This window comes from Metopolophium dirhodum, chromosome 5 (assembly GCF_019925205.1).
Source record: "Metopolophium dirhodum isolate CAU chromosome 5, ASM1992520v1, whole genome shotgun sequence".
Lineage (NCBI taxonomy): Eukaryota > Metazoa > Arthropoda > Insecta > Hemiptera > Aphididae > Metopolophium > Metopolophium dirhodum.
The window spans coordinates 32246257-32267421 of NC_083564.1; the positions used below are offsets into that span (position 1 = coordinate 32246257).

General features: G+C 30.0%; 1 protein-coding gene across 6 annotated transcripts; it reads left to right on the top strand.

Moving 5' to 3' along the window:
• Positions 1-222: 222 nt before the first annotated feature.
• Positions 223-19202, top strand: LOC132945151 (zinc finger CCCH domain-containing protein 4). Of its 6 annotated transcripts, none has more exons than XM_061014807.1 (15): positions 223-296; positions 13801-13981; positions 14112-14342; positions 14429-14564; positions 15109-15308; positions 15376-15597; positions 15695-15754; positions 16268-16421; positions 16488-16566; positions 17103-17356; positions 17511-17614; positions 17730-17900; positions 18057-18214; positions 18290-18509; positions 18571-19202. In XM_061014807.1, exons 1-15 carry the CDS (start codon positions 235-237, stop codon positions 18955-18957), a joined length of 2619 nt encoding a protein of 872 aa, XP_060870790.1. In that variant the 5' UTR covers positions 223-234; the 3' UTR covers positions 18958-19202. The 6 variants fall into 6 exon arrangements, with proteins under 6 accessions (XP_060870790.1, XP_060870791.1, XP_060870792.1 ...); XM_061014808.1 differs by lacking the exon at positions 223-296 and adding an exon at positions 9193-9349; XM_061014809.1 differs by lacking the exon at positions 223-296 and adding an exon at positions 9218-9632.
• The last annotated feature ends 1963 nt before the right edge of the window (positions 19203-21165 follow it).

Below are 21165 nucleotides of genomic sequence, written 5' to 3' on the forward strand. Positions count from 1 at the left end.
GTACTAGTGGTATTCAAAATGTTTAAACTATTTTAAAAAGAAAACGTACATACTCATTAGTCATTACGTTTAATTTTTAGAAAGACCGTAAATTAAACATTTTTATTTTTTATTATGTTGATAAAACAAATGTGCGATAAATTAAAAAAAATTATGATTGAAACTTTACAACTAAAATGTTAGTAACTTAAAATGTTGATTACATTTCTTAGAAACCAATTATTGAAGAGGGCGATGATGAAGTTGACAAAAAAAAGAAGAAAATTATATAACTTAATATATAATATACTAACCAAGTATGTATATTAAAAGGTTTGCCAAACATTATCTTTTTTCTCTTTGCGCAATATATAAAATGTGCGTTCAGTATAACAGTATCTGTGTTCTTACGTTGGTTTTTTTACGATGTTTCAATTTCTTGTATAAAGCGAGATATGAGAATTTTTAAATTATAACATTTTATAAAATTGTATACATATAACTCACATGTGTTTTTTTGCAGAAAAATCGAAATATCATAAAAATACCAACATTATAGAACACTTAAGTACAGAAATACAGATAATGTACTACTGAACTTAAATTTGCTATATTGCGTATACCTACGCAGACACGCAGTGCCGTATTTACGGGGGATCAAGGGGATCAATCCCCCCATAGGCTGTATATTATAATACGCAACATTTTCCAGAGTCTAACTATAGGCCACTATCTAGCTTTAAAAGAGGGGCTACTGGATAAAATCATATCCCCCCCCCATGACAAAAACCTAAATACGCCACTGGCGTGTGGGTCTGAGAGAGAAAACAAATTGTGGGCTGACCGCCGACATATAAATAATGTCTCTTAAATTATTTTTGTTAATTATTATTAAATAAGTGTTTACGTTCTATTGAAGATAATATTATATAATAAATAATGACATTCGGTTCATTAAATTCACGATAATTAGTATAGCGGTTGTATAGTGCAGTCCCTATGTTCGTTTCGTGTGACGACTAATGGCTAGTGCATCAGTAGAGCAAAAATTAGTTAGTAAAAAAAGTTATACGAATTCAGACAATTGTTGATTATATGAAATCTATTAGGTAGTTATTTTTATAAATCAAACCTAGTTATCCCTTTCCCTTATCTCATAGGTGTTCTCGTATTTTGATACAAAAATCTAAGTACTAGAAAAATGTTTTACCATCTATCTTTAACTTAATCAAATTTCCGGGCCCACACGGAATCCCCCCTTCCACGTTTCACGTTCTCATCATGCCTGCAGATCATAATATGATATATTATTATGAATCATGTTTGATGGCGTAGGTTCATAGGTCACGAATAAGGATAAAAGGTCGGTCTTCGGGTGGGGTTTATTTTCTTTCTATAGCTCTAACAGGGACCAGCATTAATATTTTTGGACACATTGGGAATTTTGAAAATTGTTGGGGGCCATCGATATTTAAAACAAATATTTTTTAACATATTACAACATAAGAATGCAAACGTAACATAGTGGTCTAGTGGCGTTAATAATAATAATATATAAAATAAATAATAATTAATTTAAAAAAAAAAATGTATAATAATTATAATAGAAATAGAAAATTGTGTTAAAATTAGTAGGAGAAATAGCAAGTGTTGCACTCAACTAACTGCTTGAAATTTGGTGTATGATTCGTGCACTTAATATTTTATATGCAGGTTCTCAATTTTTGATTTACGAAGTTCACTACTTACTGGAATTTTTTCGGTGAATGATTTAATATGTGAAGTCTCATAATGACGTTTAATATTGAGAACTTTAAAAACAGCTACTGTCTAATGGCAAATCAAATAAACTGGCAAGGCCACTGAGACTACTCTTATGTACTTTATTATGTGTTTTTACTTTTTTTTTTATTGCTGTGGACCGGATAAAATTTGTCCGAGGGTCGTATCCGGCACGTGGGCCGCCATTTGTTGACCGCTACTCTATATCTACGATCGGAGTAAACCTGAAATACGCCTAATAGGTATTATGCTGGTCTGGTTGAATAAATAATTTATTAAATTTAATCGCTCACTAAAAATTTAATGGGCCACTAAATCTTGTTTAAGGGACCATTAGCTCACTATTGATTCATTGTGCAACCTGGCACTAGTCGTGCGACGCCTTATAGTGATCGATGAAGTAACATTGCTCATAGACCATAATAGTGTTTCAAATTTTCGATATCGACACAAAAAATCTTTCGAAATGTAACTACTTCACCGCTGCGGCGTTGCCGTTCCGTCTTCCGTGTCATATTATTACTGTTTCCATTCCAGACCTTTCGCGAATAATCCGTTCACGGGATTACGCTGACCCACTTCGCAATGCGCACCTAACCACACCCGAGACCCGACTACTGACAATATTGTTCTTTACTTCCCCCTCGATTCCTAACCTAAAATATCTGATGATTTCATGTGATACGTAGTACGTACCACACCACTGTTATTGATTTTAATGTATTAGTAGGTTTTTTTTTTGTTTTAACGATTTTCAGAAAGTACCCGTCTGATATTAGATGTTGAGCTGTGTATGCCTACAGCAGCGTTTATTAAACTGTGTTCCGCGGAAACCTGGAGTTCCTGGAGTTTAAGTAATGTTTTCAAAATTTTTAAGATGAAAATGTCCAACTAAAGATTAGTAGTGGGGAAAAAAGTTTGCATTATAGAAAAAAAAATGTTTGTATTAAATATTAAAGTGGAAGCCCTGTGGAATAGTCTATCAGCTATCTCTATACTCAATAATCTATACTTCTATAATTTATTGCGTACTAATAGTGCTTATATACAGATACAGAAATATGTTTGAACGTCGTTGATAAATATACTCATCGGTTATGACTGTCGCGATGCCGAACCTAATAATATTTTATATAATACAACTTTCATCAATAAAGCTCAATATTAAGAATATTTGTAAAAATAAAAAGCAATTTCACTCATCTCATTAAAATGTATATTTAGTCTAATTAAAGTAATTATTATTAAATTTAAAGTATTATTATATATATACAATTATTATTATCTTAACATATTTTTTTGAATTAAATACCTTTAACACAAAATTATTATGTGATTATAATTTATTTGCAAATAATCCTAAAAAAAGCTACAAAGCTAAAAAAAAGTAAGGGTTCCACGGATAAAAAGTTTAAGAAACGCTGGTCTATACAGATACATACTACATTCTGTGATAATTTAAGCTCTAAGAGAGAATATCGAAAGCTTTATATGTCTGCATGATATTCCCAGTCGTTATAGTGGTGATGAATTTACTGAGTGGGTGATGGGTGGGCAGGAGGAAAATTCCCCTTTATGTTTTTTTGTCTTGTGCCACTGCGGTTACCTTTCCAAATCTAAAATCTGATCCGTCCAGTTCAAAATATTTAACGAAAACAAATAACATACATGTAAATAATGAACGACAATATGTTGGAGATCCGGTAAAATATTCGGTAGGTAGTGAATAACTAATTAGTAATTTAAGGGCCTAAGAAATCCTCTCCGACTTGGGTAATCGTTACAAACAAATACGAAAATATAGGCTAAAATCTATTAAAATTTCAGGGATGGAATATTTTTAACATACATGTCTGCCGTGGGGGCTGTCCCCCACACTCCTCATGTGAACTACAATAATCATTATAATTTTGTATCAATAGTAATTAGTATAGGTATCTATATTAATAAATATTAATTTTTAAAATATAAAATGATAATAATAAAATAAATAGTTACCTACAAACAAATATTTGTATAATTAAATAAAGATTATGTCGTATTTATACATGTTATATGTTTACCGTGCAATATAAGTATTAAAGTTAAACATTTTTATTGGATTATTATTGATATATTTTTTTTAGCAAATTTTAAATAACGTGCTCGTACTTTCTTTTTGACAACTGCTTTTAAATATTGCAAGGATATATAGAGAGTTGAAACAATTTTAAACTGTTGATGTTCTCAGCCATGTTTTTATTAGTCTAATTTGTTATATAATACTATCAACTATCACTACTAATCACTAGCTAATCAGTAATCAATAATCCTAGAAAAGAATCGATGCATAAAATACGAATAGCATTGGGCTAGCCTCCGGCCCTGAACTCACAATTTCTTTCTACATCCTACGGGTTTCAATAACCTTTAGCCTGTCTCACTGTTTTTTTTCTCCATCAATAACTATACTATTGAAATTTAATTTAGAAAAATTAATTTACCTACCCATTAAGAATTATTATCTATTACACCAGGTGTTTCTTCGAAGTTTTAACGTAAAACACAAGTTATTGTAAAAAAAAGTTTCACTTAATTATTTGAAAAATAACATATTATAACTTTTAGACAATATATCCCAAATAACAATGTAGTTCTGTAACTGAGTTATGTATAAGTTAAATAATTATTCACCGCATTTTATTAACATGATGTGTTAAAAATATTCATGTTCGTCATATAGCTTCTAACCATGTGCCCACATTGATTAATTTAAGTGCCTAGTCATCGTAATGAGTACCTAATGACTAATGTATATTTAACTTGTACAGGATAACAACAATTTAATTTAATTTAATCAGTATCGTATTCAAAACCAAAAAATGTTTTAAAAAATTAAAATACTTCATTAATATTTTGAATAAAAATATTCGATATTCGATTAGGTAACATTAAGAAAATGATTTAAATACTATAGTCTATAAGACTACCTAGTATATTAAGAAGACACTACACCCACATCTGTAGTATTTGTCTTATACAAATGTATAATATACCATATCATTAGGACATTAGCTATATTATAGCAAATCTGTATTCAGTAGTTAATTTTGTATTTTAATAGCTATATTGACGTAATTACGGGGATGCACAGCGGCGCACTTGCATCCCAAGGTGCTATACTGCTATGTAATCATGTAAAAGGTGCAAAGATATTATTTTAAACCAGATGATTATAAAGCTGCAGAACTTTAACCCTATTAAAATATAATACTATTTCATTGATTTCTCGAATCTTTTTGATAAAAGATGACATAACTGAACAAATAATAAAATATCGTTATGTATTAATTTTGTAATTACTTATCAATAATAGCAGTGTCATTATCATCATAGACACTAATACACTACCTGATGTAGTATACCTGATGTAGACTACATTTTAACAGAATAGATCGCTTAAAAATTAAAATATCATAAAAAAATTAAGTTTGATAATGGTCAATTTAATAAGAAAAGGCCGGCTTATTTTGACTGGCCTGCATGCAACTTATACATCATATGGTATAATATACTGTAGTGGTAGGTACACAGATATTTAACTATGTACAATTATATATCTGTGGTTAGGTACTCCAGAAGACCAATATGATGAACAAGGTTAATGTGGGAAGATCTAGTTACAAAAGACGTGGAGCGAGTAGAACACCAGACATCAATTAGTGAATCTTAGCTATAGATAGGAAAATATGGCATATTGGCATGGTATATCTATATGTTTGTCAGGATGGTCATTGGTCTTAAAGACCGACAAGCGACAACTACAAAGACAAAGATGAAGAATTGAAGAATGGATCAATTTACTCTATAGTATTAAAGCTACACAAATTTGTGTTAGTACACAAATTTGTTAAACTGAGACGATTACACAACACATGCGGATGTTGCGTACTGGCGTCCTCTTATATAAGAGGATGTCAGGTTAATGTTTGTTTTCTTAATCTCGCAACATTGACAAAAAATAATTTTTTTCATGTTTTTAAGTAAACTTAAAAGTAAAATCAAACATTAAAAAAATTATAATGAATAATATTTGTAAGGGTACCTACTTATGACATATCAGTTTACCTAAATAGTAAATATTGTCTCAAAAAAATTTAATATCCTTTTAAGTTTATAATTTATTTTTATTTTTAAAGTTATATACAGTAATACAGTAGTTAAATATAAAACCGATGTGTCAAATAACCTTCAATAATATTATATCCTCTATATTAGTGCTTCTCAAACTTTTTTGTCATGGGGCCCCCTAAATTTAATGTAACACTGTCAAGGCCCCCTTAATCAAAATCATTAATTATTTTTTCTTAATTATTTAATAAAATAAAATTTACTTTTCAAGCAAATAAATTATTGACAATGATTAATGATATTTTTGATTATTTAATAACTAAATAACCTACCCACTTAATTTTAAGTAGAAAATAATTATATAAATTAATTAAAATAATTCCCAAAAGTTTTCAAAATCTACGGGAAAAACAACATAAAAATTAAGGAAAACAGGAATTTTTACGCAAAATAGGTTTTCCACAAAATTTGGTTTTTGGTGTAACTCTTAAACAAATGAACCCGATGAACGTATATACATGAAATTTTCCCTGGTTGTTTATATATGCATATTCTATATACACGAAAATATTTTGATTTGTTTTGAACTGTTCAGGAACATTTTCTGTTTCCAATTTTATTAGTCTTTTTTTCTATGAATGTCAATAAAACTTTATTTTTTGGGTAAAAAAGCTTGAAAATTTAATACAAGGCTCCTATTATATTGTTAAAATTACATTTGAAAAATATTTAAAATTCTTAGTCTCAGTTTTTATTTATAAGCATTTAAAGTTCAAATCTTGACAAATACTGAAAATTAGTACCTATATTATTTTGAGTTGAGAATTCATAAAAATTTTTCTTTTTAAATCCAAGATTTGAAAATGTAATACAAGCTGCCTCATAAGTTTGTCTACCTTTAACAAAAAAAAAAATATCTACAAGTATATCAATTAAAATTTTTATGAGCATTTGAAATTCATATTTTTACAATATTGGATATTCACTTGATTTCTCATGTAGCGATTTTCTTATTTTGTTGTAATTCAAAAACGAATAACTGTAAATACAAGATAATTACACTGAATGCTTATTTTTTATACACTAAGATTTTTAAAATATTTTAACTAGTTTTGATCTGTTTACTGACAATTTCAAATTTAAATTTTTTTAGTTATTTTTTTTGTAAATATCAATAAAATTGTATTTGTTGGGTAAAAAAGCGTGAAAATTTAATGCAAGGCTCCTGATACATTGTTACAATAGCAGTTGAAAAATATTAAAAATACATAGGCACAATTTTATTTTATAAGCATTTAAAGTTTAAATTTTGACAAAATTTATCAAATTTAAAATTTAATAATTACTATGTTGTTACAAATTTATAAAATGTTCAGCTTTTATAACTAAGGATTGAAAATTTAAAACAAGGTTCCACGTAAATAGGTTATATATAAATTATTACTTTATTCACCTTAATATCATCAAATATTATACTTAGTAATATCATAGGCTGACTGACCGTTTTCGCTCAGAATCGTTTTTCTTATACAATGATATTATATCATTGAATTCAAATTTAACACCATCCATTATAGTGACCCACTTGTAACCTACTGTACAGCAGAGTGACATCCAATTACCCACTTTTTTTTATGTTTCCTTGTAACGCGCTAATTCAAAGAACCGTATTTTAAAAAAAAGGACTATGGAGAGATCTGACTCCATATCACTTGTGTACGCCCCTTCAATTGGCGATGGACCATTATTATTATTGGTGCCGTAAGCTCAAGTGCTCGAATCGATGTTTCGTGCAATCAAGAGCTTACTATTATATATTTGGTAGCCGGTATGTACCTCGACCGTACCTACTGAAAAGTGAATACTCAAGTACTGTTTTGTGTTTGTAGGATTATTATACGTCATACGATACTACCACAGATTTGAGATTATATTAAATTAGTATAGACGGGACTCGGAGAAGCAGACATGATAACGAAGTCGTTACTCGTTGTAGACGTCATTCAATGCATAGATAATAAAAGTTCTTTTGTAATCTTAAGGGGATTCGATACCGTGATTTTCTGTTTTTGTCTAACACACTCGCGACATAGTATTTTAGACGTGTTTTTTGCCAAACATTCCAATTGATCTATTGAAGCGATAAGAATTCTGAAAACAGACTTGAATTCGTTGTCAAGTCGACTTGGAATCGACTTTCCCAAATTTTTGAAATCATCCTCCAAATTCCAGAAAATGTCATAAAAGAGTATTTATACATTTTTGTATTTCAATTTTTGGAGAAGCTAAAATCAATAAATCAAAATTGTGGGAAAGTCGATTTCAAGTAGACTTGACGACGAATTAAAATCTGTTTTCAGAATTCTTATCACTTCATTAGATCAATTGATATGTCTGGCAAAGAATCCGTCTAAAATCCTATGTCGCGCGTGTGTTGGACAAAAACAGAAAATCACGGTATAGAATCCCCTCAATGCATCATGCAGTGCGTGACTTACATTTACATAATATACGCTTGTACTTTGTTATGCGCACACCTGTTATATTATTCTATTATAGTAAGCACGTGTCGTCTTGGGGTGGGGAGTAAAGGTTATTTTACCTTTTATCACTTATCGTTATTTCGATTAGGCGATATACGATTAATATTTAATCGAGACTTCCAGTTTATCGTATTGCGAATTAAGAACTATAATAAGTATCGTATAATCGTGACGTTAATAAAATGCAGAGGGGTGATCTCAACTATGTCATAATTTGATCATCATAAAGAGCTTTGAGCATAAAGGTATATCATTCATCGGTCTTCGACCTCTGATGCTATCGTAAATCTGAAATAATATTTCTTTTGCCACGCATAATCGAAAAACGATTAACTATAGACCCAAGACCCAACGTATCGACGGATATTTCCAAATTGCAACGGGTCTGTACTCTTGATTAGGTAATAAATAATACCGATATCTCAGTAGTCTCAGTAGTTTTTGATACGATTTTTTTCTACAACAATTCTGTTTTCGGTCGTGGGTCATGGGCCACGGCGTCCGGAAGACATTATATTTCATTCCTATAGGTCAGCCCGACTGTGCATGGCGCTATCTAGCAGACAGGTCAACACAAAGCAGTTCCGACGCGTGACCCGTAAACTTGGCAACGTCGCTGCGGCGTCCGCTACACGATCGTTCCCGCCGCGCCATTAGTTATTGGGTGGCGGGGTGGAGAGGTGACCTGTCGGGCCGTTCTCTTTGCGGTACCGCCCGCCCCGCCGGTCTAGACGGGAACGACGCCGCCGCCGCCGCCGTCGTCCGCTGGCGTTGTGTGCGCGCGCGGTGGTGAACGCAGCATTCCGCGGCTACCAAGGACGGACCGACCGAGCGCCGACCGACATTTTAAGTGAAGCCGCGTAAAAGTCGGAACTCAGCCCAATGTTTGTGCATCGATTGTATTGTCGAATGTTCAAGATGCCTGCATTTAAATAGTAAACAGTACTAAATAATAAGTAGTAGAAACGATATTATATTAAAATATTATAATAAATAATCATCTAAGTATCCATAAGTCCAAAATCATAAATATAAATTATTTAACTTAAGTGTACAAAGTGTTAAATTTTCGTAATTACGTTTGAAGAGATTTTTTTTTTGTCGAACCGAATGAATGACGTACATTCGGTAATCTGTCCTCAAAGAAAGCGACGAAACAGCCTCCAATAAAATGGCCCTTGTCACCAATATTGACGGGCCAAATTTACTCGATGAAAGGTGCAGTAATCAATGAAAAAAAAGTCAATAAGATGCGCCCTTTAATCAGGGGAAACGATTTTTTTTTTATATATATATATATATATTATTATTTATACTTAAAATAATTTATTTATAATGAGCTTCGTATTCTCGGTTATCGGAACTATACAGTACCTATAAACTACTTATCTGCAGTATCAGGAACAAAAAGTACCTATGTGTTTTTGGGTTTTGGATAATATGATGAAGTAAAAACGTGTAAGTTTTTTTATATTTTCGACAAGGATCTGTCACATTGGTTTTGCGACGAAAAACAAAAACCGATTCCAAGCTTTTTAAAAACGGCCGAAGGTAAATAATCAAAACCGATATACATTTCTGTAGTTTCTGGCTTCTGCGTCCGTCGGTATGCGCATCGATTGGACGCCGCCATCTTGTTTTTTATTTCTCAGTACGAGTTAGCGGTATATACGTATATCATATGTATATGTTTATATATATGTATATGTTAGTATGTACATGTGCATATTATATCCGTGTTCGTCATTGTGTTGTGCAACTCGCCTAACCGCGCCCCTCCTCCCCACCGAAAAAAAAACGAAACCATTCACTCGGTCTCGGCCCGCGGTTTCTCCTCTCTTCCGCTTTGTTTCCATTTACGACCGGGGCGAGTTCTTCTCATACCTTTCTAATAATATTCTATTACTACTTCTACTACAACTACTTCTACGCTACTTCATTGTTTATACTAATATTATTATTATTATTATTGTAATGACGATCGTCTGATTTTCCGTCTCTGTCTGTCGCGCTCGCGCAACCACGCCGTAGCCGTAGAGTAGGTACAATAATATATATGTATGTATATTGTATATAACATATTATGGAGGCACCCTCTTTCTTTGCCGGTCAGATCGCGACAGACAGCAGCTGCTCCTACGCCGCCGGCGCGACGCCCCTACCGTGAACCGCGGCGACAGTGGTAAAAATAATAATAATAATAATTCGAAGTCTCCGGCTCGCAGCCGCCGCCGCTGCGCCGACTGGGGGCCCCCCAGCCCCGATCCGGTCGTTCCCCGTTCGCGCGAAGATCTATTACGCACCGGCACCGATATCGTCGGGCCGCGTACTGTACTGCCCGAGCCGCGTCCACGACAATCAGCATCGCGTGATATTCATTTCGCGTACTCTTTCCCAATAATTACTTCATTTTTACCATAACACAATCATGCATTATGTCCGTATACGCTCATAATAATATTGTGATCATACGTAATATAATATAAATCTATTGATTATTCGTAACACAATATATTAAAATACATCGAGATTTTTTTTTCGTTAATTTTGTTACCGACAAACCACCACCACCAATCGCAGCAAATTCGTCGGTGCTATTTTATTATTATTGTTGTTATTGTCAAATAACAACGATGACGGTTTTGATGTTGTATATCGTAGTAATGCATTGCACCGAGATCCCATTACAATAATACATAATAATTGAATCACATCATATTTAATTATTAGATATACACACCATGGTACTAGACCAACAAATTGTTCTAAGGTATCAGTATAGTAATATATAATCATCATAATTTATAATAATAATAATAATAATACAATATAACTTAAGTAGAATAAATAATATAGGTATATATATATATACCCGATATTCGCGATTACCAGATTATTTAATATTGTTTTCGGCCGAACGTAGGTATGTCATATTTTGTTTTTTTTTTTTTTGTTAGTATCTATTTTCACCAAGCCGTAATTGATTATTGTCGATATAATATTATTACGTTTGTTTTTTATTAATAGGAAATCGATGCATGTGACCAAGGTATAGTAATGACTCACTGTGTCCTACATTTGATCAGATGATCTGTTACCTACGTTTTGAAAGTACATAATAATATTATCTTATATATTATTTTTATTTGAACGCTTAATTTTATTTATCATAGTTTTGTAGTAGGTGGTAGTTCACTCATTAAATTCTCGGAAATTGTATCTTAAATAGTATTTCAATGCAGTAGTGTCATATTTTTATTCTCTAATCTGTATATTATACTAATCTGACTTGACGTTTTTTCCGTATCATACAGACAACTTTTGGTAAATTCTGATTTCTATTTCATCGGAATCATATTCATTAGAGTTCTTGATACGAAACTAGAACTATGTAGCTGTTCTTCCATTTCTTAAAATTCTCTGCGTACGCTTTTTTATTGCAAAACTGCCTACGTATACAATATATCAAGTTTGGTCAAAGTGTAAAGTGCATTGTGCATTTGTATAATGCGTTTTGCGTTAAAATGTAAGAGCTTCAGAAGTCGATTTAATGGATTATTCAGCGCACACTGCACATAGTATATTGCGTTGTTGCCATTTTGTTGGACCTGCGTCGGTCATTAAATCGTGATTTTCAGTATTATGCAGTAGGTATCTTAATCGATCAAAACTGGTCTATGGTTTCGCTAACATTGCGTATTAATATTGATATATTTTTGTAAAAAAAAAAAACAATAATTATATGTTTTATCTACCTATTATTGTATTTGCTTAAAACCAAAGTCTTAGGGTTATTTAGTTATTGCTTATTATTTATTAACACGTACGATGATTCATAAAAATGTTCCACATTTGGTAGGTGGTGCCTATTAAAAATAATTTTATTATGAATTTTTTATTTGGATATTAAATTACTCAAATCGTTTGTTTTTTTATGTTGTATCGATTTATCTCATTTATTCATCTATATAATTATTTTTCTTCAAATCATTGAAAAATTGAATGTCTACCGCCGTAATTCTCAACAATTTTCCAATGTCTATTTAAATTTCAATAGTTTTGTACCTATACTATATAAAATATATTGGCTATGCAGAATTGTATATTATATTGTCATAACATTAATGTAAAAACGTAAAAAGTTAAAAACATCGACCAAAATGCAGTATGTTTATTAAGTTTATTTATTTAAAAAAATTTAAAATATTTTAACTAAATCATTAATTGGCAGAATCTTAAAATGGAAAAAGTTTTGAATGAGTAAGAATACTTAAGATAAATGCTCGCCCAAATTATTTCAAATGTTATTTAACCCGAGTAATTTGATTGTATTCCAACCGATTAGTGTAATTATGGATTTTAATCTATAGATTATTGTTTTTATTTTGTATGTGTGTACATTTTTGAAATATGCGAAAATGTAATTACAAACATAATTGTATAATGCTAATCCGTCAAGTACTATCCGATATTCGATATAAATATATTTTCTATTTCGTTATACGTAATGTTCTATAGATAATTCAAATATCCATTATAATATCTCATTGTTTATTTTATAGGGTTTACATACGTAAAAAAATATGTAATTATCTTAGTCTGTTATAACAATATTTAATTTTTACGAATATTCATTCTTCAGTATTACTATATTTAAATTTGCTACCTGCGTATTCGATTAAATTAATTTTATCTAATTTCTTTTTATTGACATTTTAGTAACATTGCGTTATTAAAGTATTGTAATTCGTATTATTTTTATTTATGATTTGAAATAAATTGTAATAGGATTTTTTTTGATAAATATAACAACTAATAGCAACATAATTGAAATAATTAAATAGGTACTGGGTAGGAATTTGAATTTAGTAGTGCTTCAAATAGTAAAACGAAACTAACATTGAAAATAACTCCTTCAACTAATTTTCGAAAGTATATTTATAGGGTATTAAAAATATTAACTCTAAGATAAAAATTTATTCATTTATCTCATTTATCAGACTTAATGACCTATACAGTATTCCTAGTAGATACTTTGGTGAAAATGAACAACTATCTTCATTTAATTCTTAGAAAATATTGAAGTATAATTTCAAAGTATATAATTGACTTGGAATCTTATCTATATATAACAATAATCAATAAATAATCAATTAACATTAAATAAATAAAAGCAAGACATTTTTTCTGTGTTTAAGTACATTTTTATTGTACGTTTTTAGTTGCATTTGTACCTAATATAAATGTATTTGATCAATATGTTCCTGATACTGTTTTAAATTGTTAGATTACATTTAATATTAAATAGAACATAAAATATAATATTACATTTAATAGAAAACTGTATAAATAGTGATTTTAGTTAAGATATTTTTAACTGTTTTAGTAATGGTAATAGTTGCGAAAATGAGGTTGATGAAGACCTTGAGGATGGAGAGATTTTTGATGAAGAAGATGATATTGAGATGGCTGAATCAACTGAACAAAATACAGAGCCTAAAGTATCTAAAGAAAATCATCTTGGAGAAGGTGCGAAAGAAAAAGATTTTGAACCTCCATGGGAAATGGTAAATAACAAAGCAATAAAAAACACCATAATTTTTTCTTGGTTGTATACTAGTAGCTTTTAAAATAAATAAAATAAAAACTATAATTTATTGTGCATAATAATATAATTATTTTTGTATGTGTTATTAGGAACAGAGATCTCAACAGTCATCTCATCAACAAATGATACACACTCCTTCACATAAAAATTTTACTGGATTTAATAACAGTAGACCTAGAGATAGGTTTCCAAGAAATAAAGGGGCCGTAATGAAACGAGATGTTGGTTACCAAATGGATGATGATAGACCTAGACGTAAAAGACGTAGATTTGATCAGAGTGATGAAAAAGAACAACCCATGTTGAGAAATAATCAAAATGTAAGCAATTCTGTTAATACTGATTGCATTCAATTTGTGTTTAATTATTAGTTAATTGTAAATTATTATTTTTATTTATCTCATAGGGCTTATTTAATAGAAGAAAAAATAATGATTCACCGATGGAACCTGTTGAGGCTGGTAATGATGAAGAAATGCCATATGTAAGAGGAACCAACAGCCCTGACGTATCAAACTTTGAATCATTTCCTCAAGAATTTGGTAAATTACTTTAGTTTAATCTAATATGTTATTTTAGTTGTATTAGAATCCTAAAATTATTATTTTCAGATTTATTTTATTTTTATATTTTTGATAAAATTATAGATACATTTTCTTAACATTCATTATGTTGTCTTTTTAAGTGGCTCTTATATTAAAATCAATTTAAGTTAATGTGCAAGTTTCCACAATTTATGTGTTAACTTGAAAAATGTACAAACAACTGAATTACAATATAGATCTAAGTATATTAATAACAAAATAAAACTATTGACCGTTTACAAATATTTGAATAATATATAAGAAGCCGCAATTCGTAAAAATGTTAAAGTATTGGTTTTATCTAATATTTGAAATGATTTAAAATAATTATTAAAAAACGTATTTCTAGCACATTTTGTATTGTTAACTTGAGGATTAATTTTCAAATTTTATAAGCTAGTGTTATGTGTGTAAAGTTTTGTGTGTATAACTGTTATTTATCTTAAAATTGTTTATGCCCTAACATAATTGTAACATTGTTAAAATTAATATATTTTAATAGAAAATGAAGACGAATTTCGCCCTTTGAATAACTTTGGCCGTAGAGGAAGAGGAAGACGTGGGGGTGGTAACGATATGGATAGGCGCAATAGAGGTATGCCTATGAAACGACGAATGATAGCTGGTTCAGCCATGAAAAATAAACGATCTGAAGATGAAGAAAAAGTTTGTCAATATTTTCTTCAAGGAAAATGTCTTAAAGTAAAATTTGTTAGAATTATACTCAAAATTTATTTATTTATTTCACTGTTAATATTTTATTTTACAGGAAAATAATTGTACTTATTCTCACCAACAACCAAATGGTCGCAAAATGGAACTGTGCAAATTTTATTTAATGGATTGTTGTAGTAAAGAGGATCGGTGTACATTTATGCATAGCGAGTTTCCTTGTAAATATTATCATACTGGTATGAAATGTTATTCAGGTGTAAATTGTCGATTTAGCCATGCCAAACTTGATGAAGATCAAAAAAAAAAATTACTGAAGGTACATGTAACAAACAGCTACATTGTTTTAATAATATATTCAACCTAATGAATTACAAAATAAAAATAATACTTATTAATATGTGTATGTATTTTAGTCTTTTGGAAAATTACGGTATGATCCACCTGAGTATGAAATTGAAAATGAAGATTTTAAGGTACTTTTGTTTTAAAAGTTTATATTTTATTTGACATAAGAAAATGTCAGCGCACCATTTGTTTTCTCTGAGCCACGCACAACATAGCAACTTCATGTTTAGCAGAACCCAATTCTGTGTTGTCGCTTTTAATGTTAGAGTGAATTCATCTATTACCAAATTTTAAGCTATTAAAATTACTTGTATCGTTACATTATGATATTTTAATTTTTGTATAAATTATAAGGATCTTTAAATAATATTAATATCCATGCACATAACTAACATAAAAATTAAAATATCATAAAATAGCTAATGTAGCGACACAGGTTATATTCTGACTATTATAACTGAAGTTTGATAATAGGTGAATTCACATTAATATTAAAAGTAACAATACAGGGTTGGTTCTGCTGAACATTAATTTGGTATATTGCTGTGCGATAAAAAGCAAATAGTGCGCTCACATATTCTTAATAATTATTCATATTTTATTCTTCATAAATAAATATAAAATTTACATTTAATTTTCAGAACAATTTTGAAGAGGAACCAAAACCACCACCCTCTACAGAAACTAATTTTGTATCAAAAAATGATAAGAGCAAAATTCCATCATTATTGGAAATGCAAATACCTGTACCTCCTGAATTAAAAAGCACTGAGAAAAACTCAGATGAAGATCAAGGTAATATACAATTATTTTTTATGTGATTATTAAATATGTATGAAAACCATTACATTTTTCTTTTAGAGTCTAATAATAACAACAATAACAGTAGTACACCAATGCCATCGCCTTCACGAGAGGAGCCTATGGTTGATGACACTTTGTAAGTATTACTCAAAATGTTAGGTTATATTTTATTAACCATTGGTGCAACCAATAATAAGAAGGATATTATGATAAATATACTTAGTTCTCATCCCCTGTTATTTATTTTAGCTATATTAATAATATAAATCAATCACCTTGTAGCTTGGCTTGGTGCGTTGGCTGTTATCAGTCACACAACATGACTGAGAGCAAGTAAGGGCCGCTGCCACTAGTTCCCGGATGGTTGACCAGCCGGGTTCATAGTGCGCAATAACCTTGCCACACATACACGTGCTTACAACTATACCAACTGTTCTAACCTTCCAACCTTAACAACCAAGCTAATGACCTAAGTCGTTGAAATTGTTTTAAGTTAATCCAATAAAAAATAATCAGTTCAAAATTTCATTATTTAAAATTATTCAGTAAGAGAGATAGTTCATAAAATCCCTGCTAAATTATCAGACCTAATAAATATTGCAAAGTGTGCATTAAATTGTTTTTCTTTTAGTTACTCAATTTGTAATATAAAAATATAATTTGTGATTTTAGTGAAGTTAATGAAACTGAACAAGTACCTAATATACTTCAAAATAATCGTTCAATATATAAACCTAGGAAATATCAAAAACACAAAGATAGCAAAGAAAAACAAAAACAAGAAAAAGAAATTAGGAAGAAACAAAGAGAAGAAAGACACGAAGAAAAAAGGATAGAAAAAAACCGACAACGCAAAGAAGACTTGTCCATGCATACCAATGATCATCCTTTATTAGATGATCTAAGCGATGATGACGAATTTAATGGTAAGTCAAAATATAAAATAACTAATTATTACTTAGTACTTGGTACACATTATATTTAATATTTATTTTTTAATTAAACATGTACTTATGTTTTTATAATATTATATAGGAGCAAACATGTGGTTATATGATTTGTTTTTTAAATTTGTTTTAGATCTTGTTATTGATGAAGAAAAGTTCCAAAATGATGTAAAAGATCAATTGTTACCAAAAAAACAGAAAGAGCTATTAAAACGAATTCAAGTCCATCAAAAATATGTAAGTTTAAAACTTGATTTTTAAATATAAATACACTTGTATATGTGACAAAATAATTGATTTAATAATAAAAAATAATTAATATAAAAATATTTTTTGATACAATTATTTATAGTATAATGAAACAGATATAAGTGACGATCGTTATAGTCAAGAGGAGCAATATTCAAGTGATGTTTCAGATAATTCTACTCCCATAAATAATGCATTAAATAATTTTCAAAATGAAGAAGAACAGTCTCCAACACATTCTTCATCTAGGTCAAACTCATCAAAAGTTGAACAAGTATGTATCTGTTATTTAAAATAGTTTTCTAAAAAATAATAACTATTATTACTTTTAAATTATAATATTTGTGTAACTTTATTAGTTTCATAAAGTGCAATATTAGATATATGAATTATTGTGGTATTCAATATTTTATAATTTATATTTTAACAGGTTAATCTTGATAAAATTACAATAAGTGATGATATGGCTAAACTCCTCAACACCATAAAAGCATGTGTTGATAAATCGACAACAGGAGATCAACCTTCTCCATTTCATTTACCAGCATTGGAACAGCCTTATAACTTTGAAGAAACTATTCAAGAAAAGTATGTTCATAACATCAGTTTAATCAAAAAATAATTTTTACTTCTGTATTTAATACAATTGTTTTGTGATTGCAGAAAAAGTATTATTGAAGAATCTCCTGCTAGTCCTACTGCTAGTGATAGTTGTGCTGTGGAATTTGGAAAATCAGATGTAGATCTAAGACAACTGCCATTTCAATTTCCCGTTGCAGCAGCTACAGAGATAGATGCATCTCTTGATAGTCATCCGCCAATGAAATATCAAATGTCACCAACCCAAGTGTCTGTACCCGACTACTCTAAAATTCCACCTACGGTAGATAAAATTAACATTATTTCAATTGAACTGTTTGATCAAACTTACGTATTTTATATAGATGGGAATTGACGATCCACGACTTAGACGTAGTATAACAGCAGCAAGGGATCCAATGTTTATTCAAAATGTCCCTACAACTGTTAGTGCAGTAACTGTTAGACCAGCAGTGGCACCTCAAAAAAGCGCTCCCCGAGATCCTAGAAAACCACAACAAGATATTAACACCTGTGCATCAGCTATTCGGGCTCCACTTCTACCAACACCCAACCCAATTCAACCACGCCCTATGGATAGTGATATGCGGCATATGCCCCCGCCTATAATGTGTCCACAAATGATGGCGGTACCAAATGATCCACGCAGGAAACCAATGGTTCCTGGAGATCCTAGGCAAAGGCATCGTTTCGACGTGGACCAAAGAATAAATAATATAAATTATTTTTAATTTGATAATAATTTAATAATGGTTTAACTTTATTCTTCTTAAATTATCTAAACTTGGACTTATTGTTCAAAACATTTTAATATAATGTTGTATAATATAATGTACACTAATATAATTACTTATTAGTAAACAATTTAATAACAATGACTGATTTGTTTTTTGTAGTGGAAATCTTAATACTATTGTTATTAAGACTATTGCAAGGAAAATTAAGTAAAATGTAATAGATGATTAAGATTTAAACTTAGTGAAAATGTCTAATTATTTTAAGGAATCATTTGTTCTATATCAATGACAGTACTACGTTAGTTCTTAATATAGATATAGGTTATTTATTTTGTAAGTTAAAATATGGTAATATTTTTTAAGTTATGAAATAATATTTTTTTTATGTACCCGAGTGCTTTATTTTATCATTGTTATACTATAGTTGAGTATTACAAAATTAGTATAACTAAAAATACATAAATGCTGTTATGTATATTTTGAGTTATGTAGCTTTAATTTTGTTATCTATTTTTGAAATATTTGCTTCATTATACATAATGCGATACCTATTTATCTGTTGTACACGGTGACTAAAAGTATTAATACATTATATTTATGATATTGTATACAAATACATTTTGTTTATTTATGACTTGTTAGTATGTGAATTGATTATATAATCTACAATTGAATTATTTTTATTCAATATTTTTGTATTTAATAAAAAAAAAGGTGGGTAAGTGGATGTTGCTCTGCTGCACAGTAGGTTACAAGTGGGTCACTGTAACGGATGGTGTTAAATTTGAATTCAATGATCATTGTATAAGAAAAACGATTCTGAGCGAAAACGGTCAGTCAGCTTATGATATTACCAAGTATATTTGATGATATTATTGTGAATAAAGTAATTTATAAATAACCTATTTACGTAGAGCCTTTTTTTAAATTTTCAATCCTTAGTTATAAAAGTTGAACATTTTATAAATTATTTACTACAAAATAATTATTTAACTTTAAATTTGATTAACCATACAACTCTAGCGACATATGCAGACGATACCGCTATACTAGCATCAAACATAGCCACCCACGATATACAATACCACTTAAATCTAATCTCCGATTGGACTCAAAAATGGAAAATTAAAATAAACGAAAACAAATCAGTTCAAATAAATTTTTCTCTGAAAAAAAACGAATGTCCACAACTTTTGCTCAATAATTCACCAATTACTGTCCAAAATGTAACCAAATACCTCGGAGTTCATCTACATAAAATACTTACCTGGGCCCAACTCACAAAACAGAAAATAAAACAATCAAACACACGTCTACATCTCCGTCCATTATTCTCTTCTTCAATGAATTTAAAAAACAAAATATTAATATACAAGACGATAATTACCCCCCTCTGGTCATATGGTATCCAAATCTGGGGCCAAACCAAACCATCCAATATAAGACCCATACAAGCTTTCCAGTCAATATGTCTTAGACAAATAACTGGAGCCCCATGATATATGACCAACGATGCATTACATAAACATCTCCAAATTCCAACAGTCAACAAAATAGCAACTCGTCATTACAAAAAGTTTCACTCCAAACTGCACTCGAACCAAAACCCTCTAATTTCCCGCATGTCCTCTATAACCATACCCAACAATCCTCCGAGGAGGTTAAAAAGAAAATGGCCAAGAGACGCTCTTGCCTAACGGTCTCCATATTATATGAACCCATCAAATTAAATAGGAGGAACTGTTGATGGACGGTTTTCCCCCCTCAAGACATTCAAGTCATTAATATTACCTATGTTATCAAATTTACTTATTGTACAAATTGTATAGATTGTAAATATGCTTAAATAAATAAATTAAATAAAAAAAAAAATTTGATTAATTTTGTCAAAATTTGAACTTTAATGCTTATAAAAAAAAAATTTAATAAGTATATTTAAAATAACAGATAATTTCTGGATTTTCAATAATAAATTTGATATTTCTTTACATAAAATATATTTATATTTTTAATCATGACTTGTTTTTTGGATCTGGGGGTCGCAGTGGCGTATTTAAAGGAGGGGGGGTCCATGGGGTCCGGACCGCCCCACCATTGACTCGTGTCTCGTACATGTTAAATGTTGTGTTTTTACATGATTAAGACAAAACAAATTTATCATACGATACGAAGGATTTTGTAAAAAATTTTCGAAGCTTCAGT

Coding starts and splice junctions, on each gene's coding strand:
- LOC132945151 (XM_061014807.1), top strand. CDS start 235: ATGATGAAGTTGACAAAAAAAAGAAGAAAATTATATAACTTAATATAT. Junction 17,357..17,510: donor CGATGATGACGAATTTAATG/GTAAGTCAAAAT, acceptor AATTTGTTTTAG/ATCTTGTTATTGATGAAGAA. Junction 17,901..18,056: donor ACTCATCAAAAGTTGAACAA/GTATGTATCTGT, acceptor ATATTTTAACAG/GTTAATCTTGATAAAATTAC.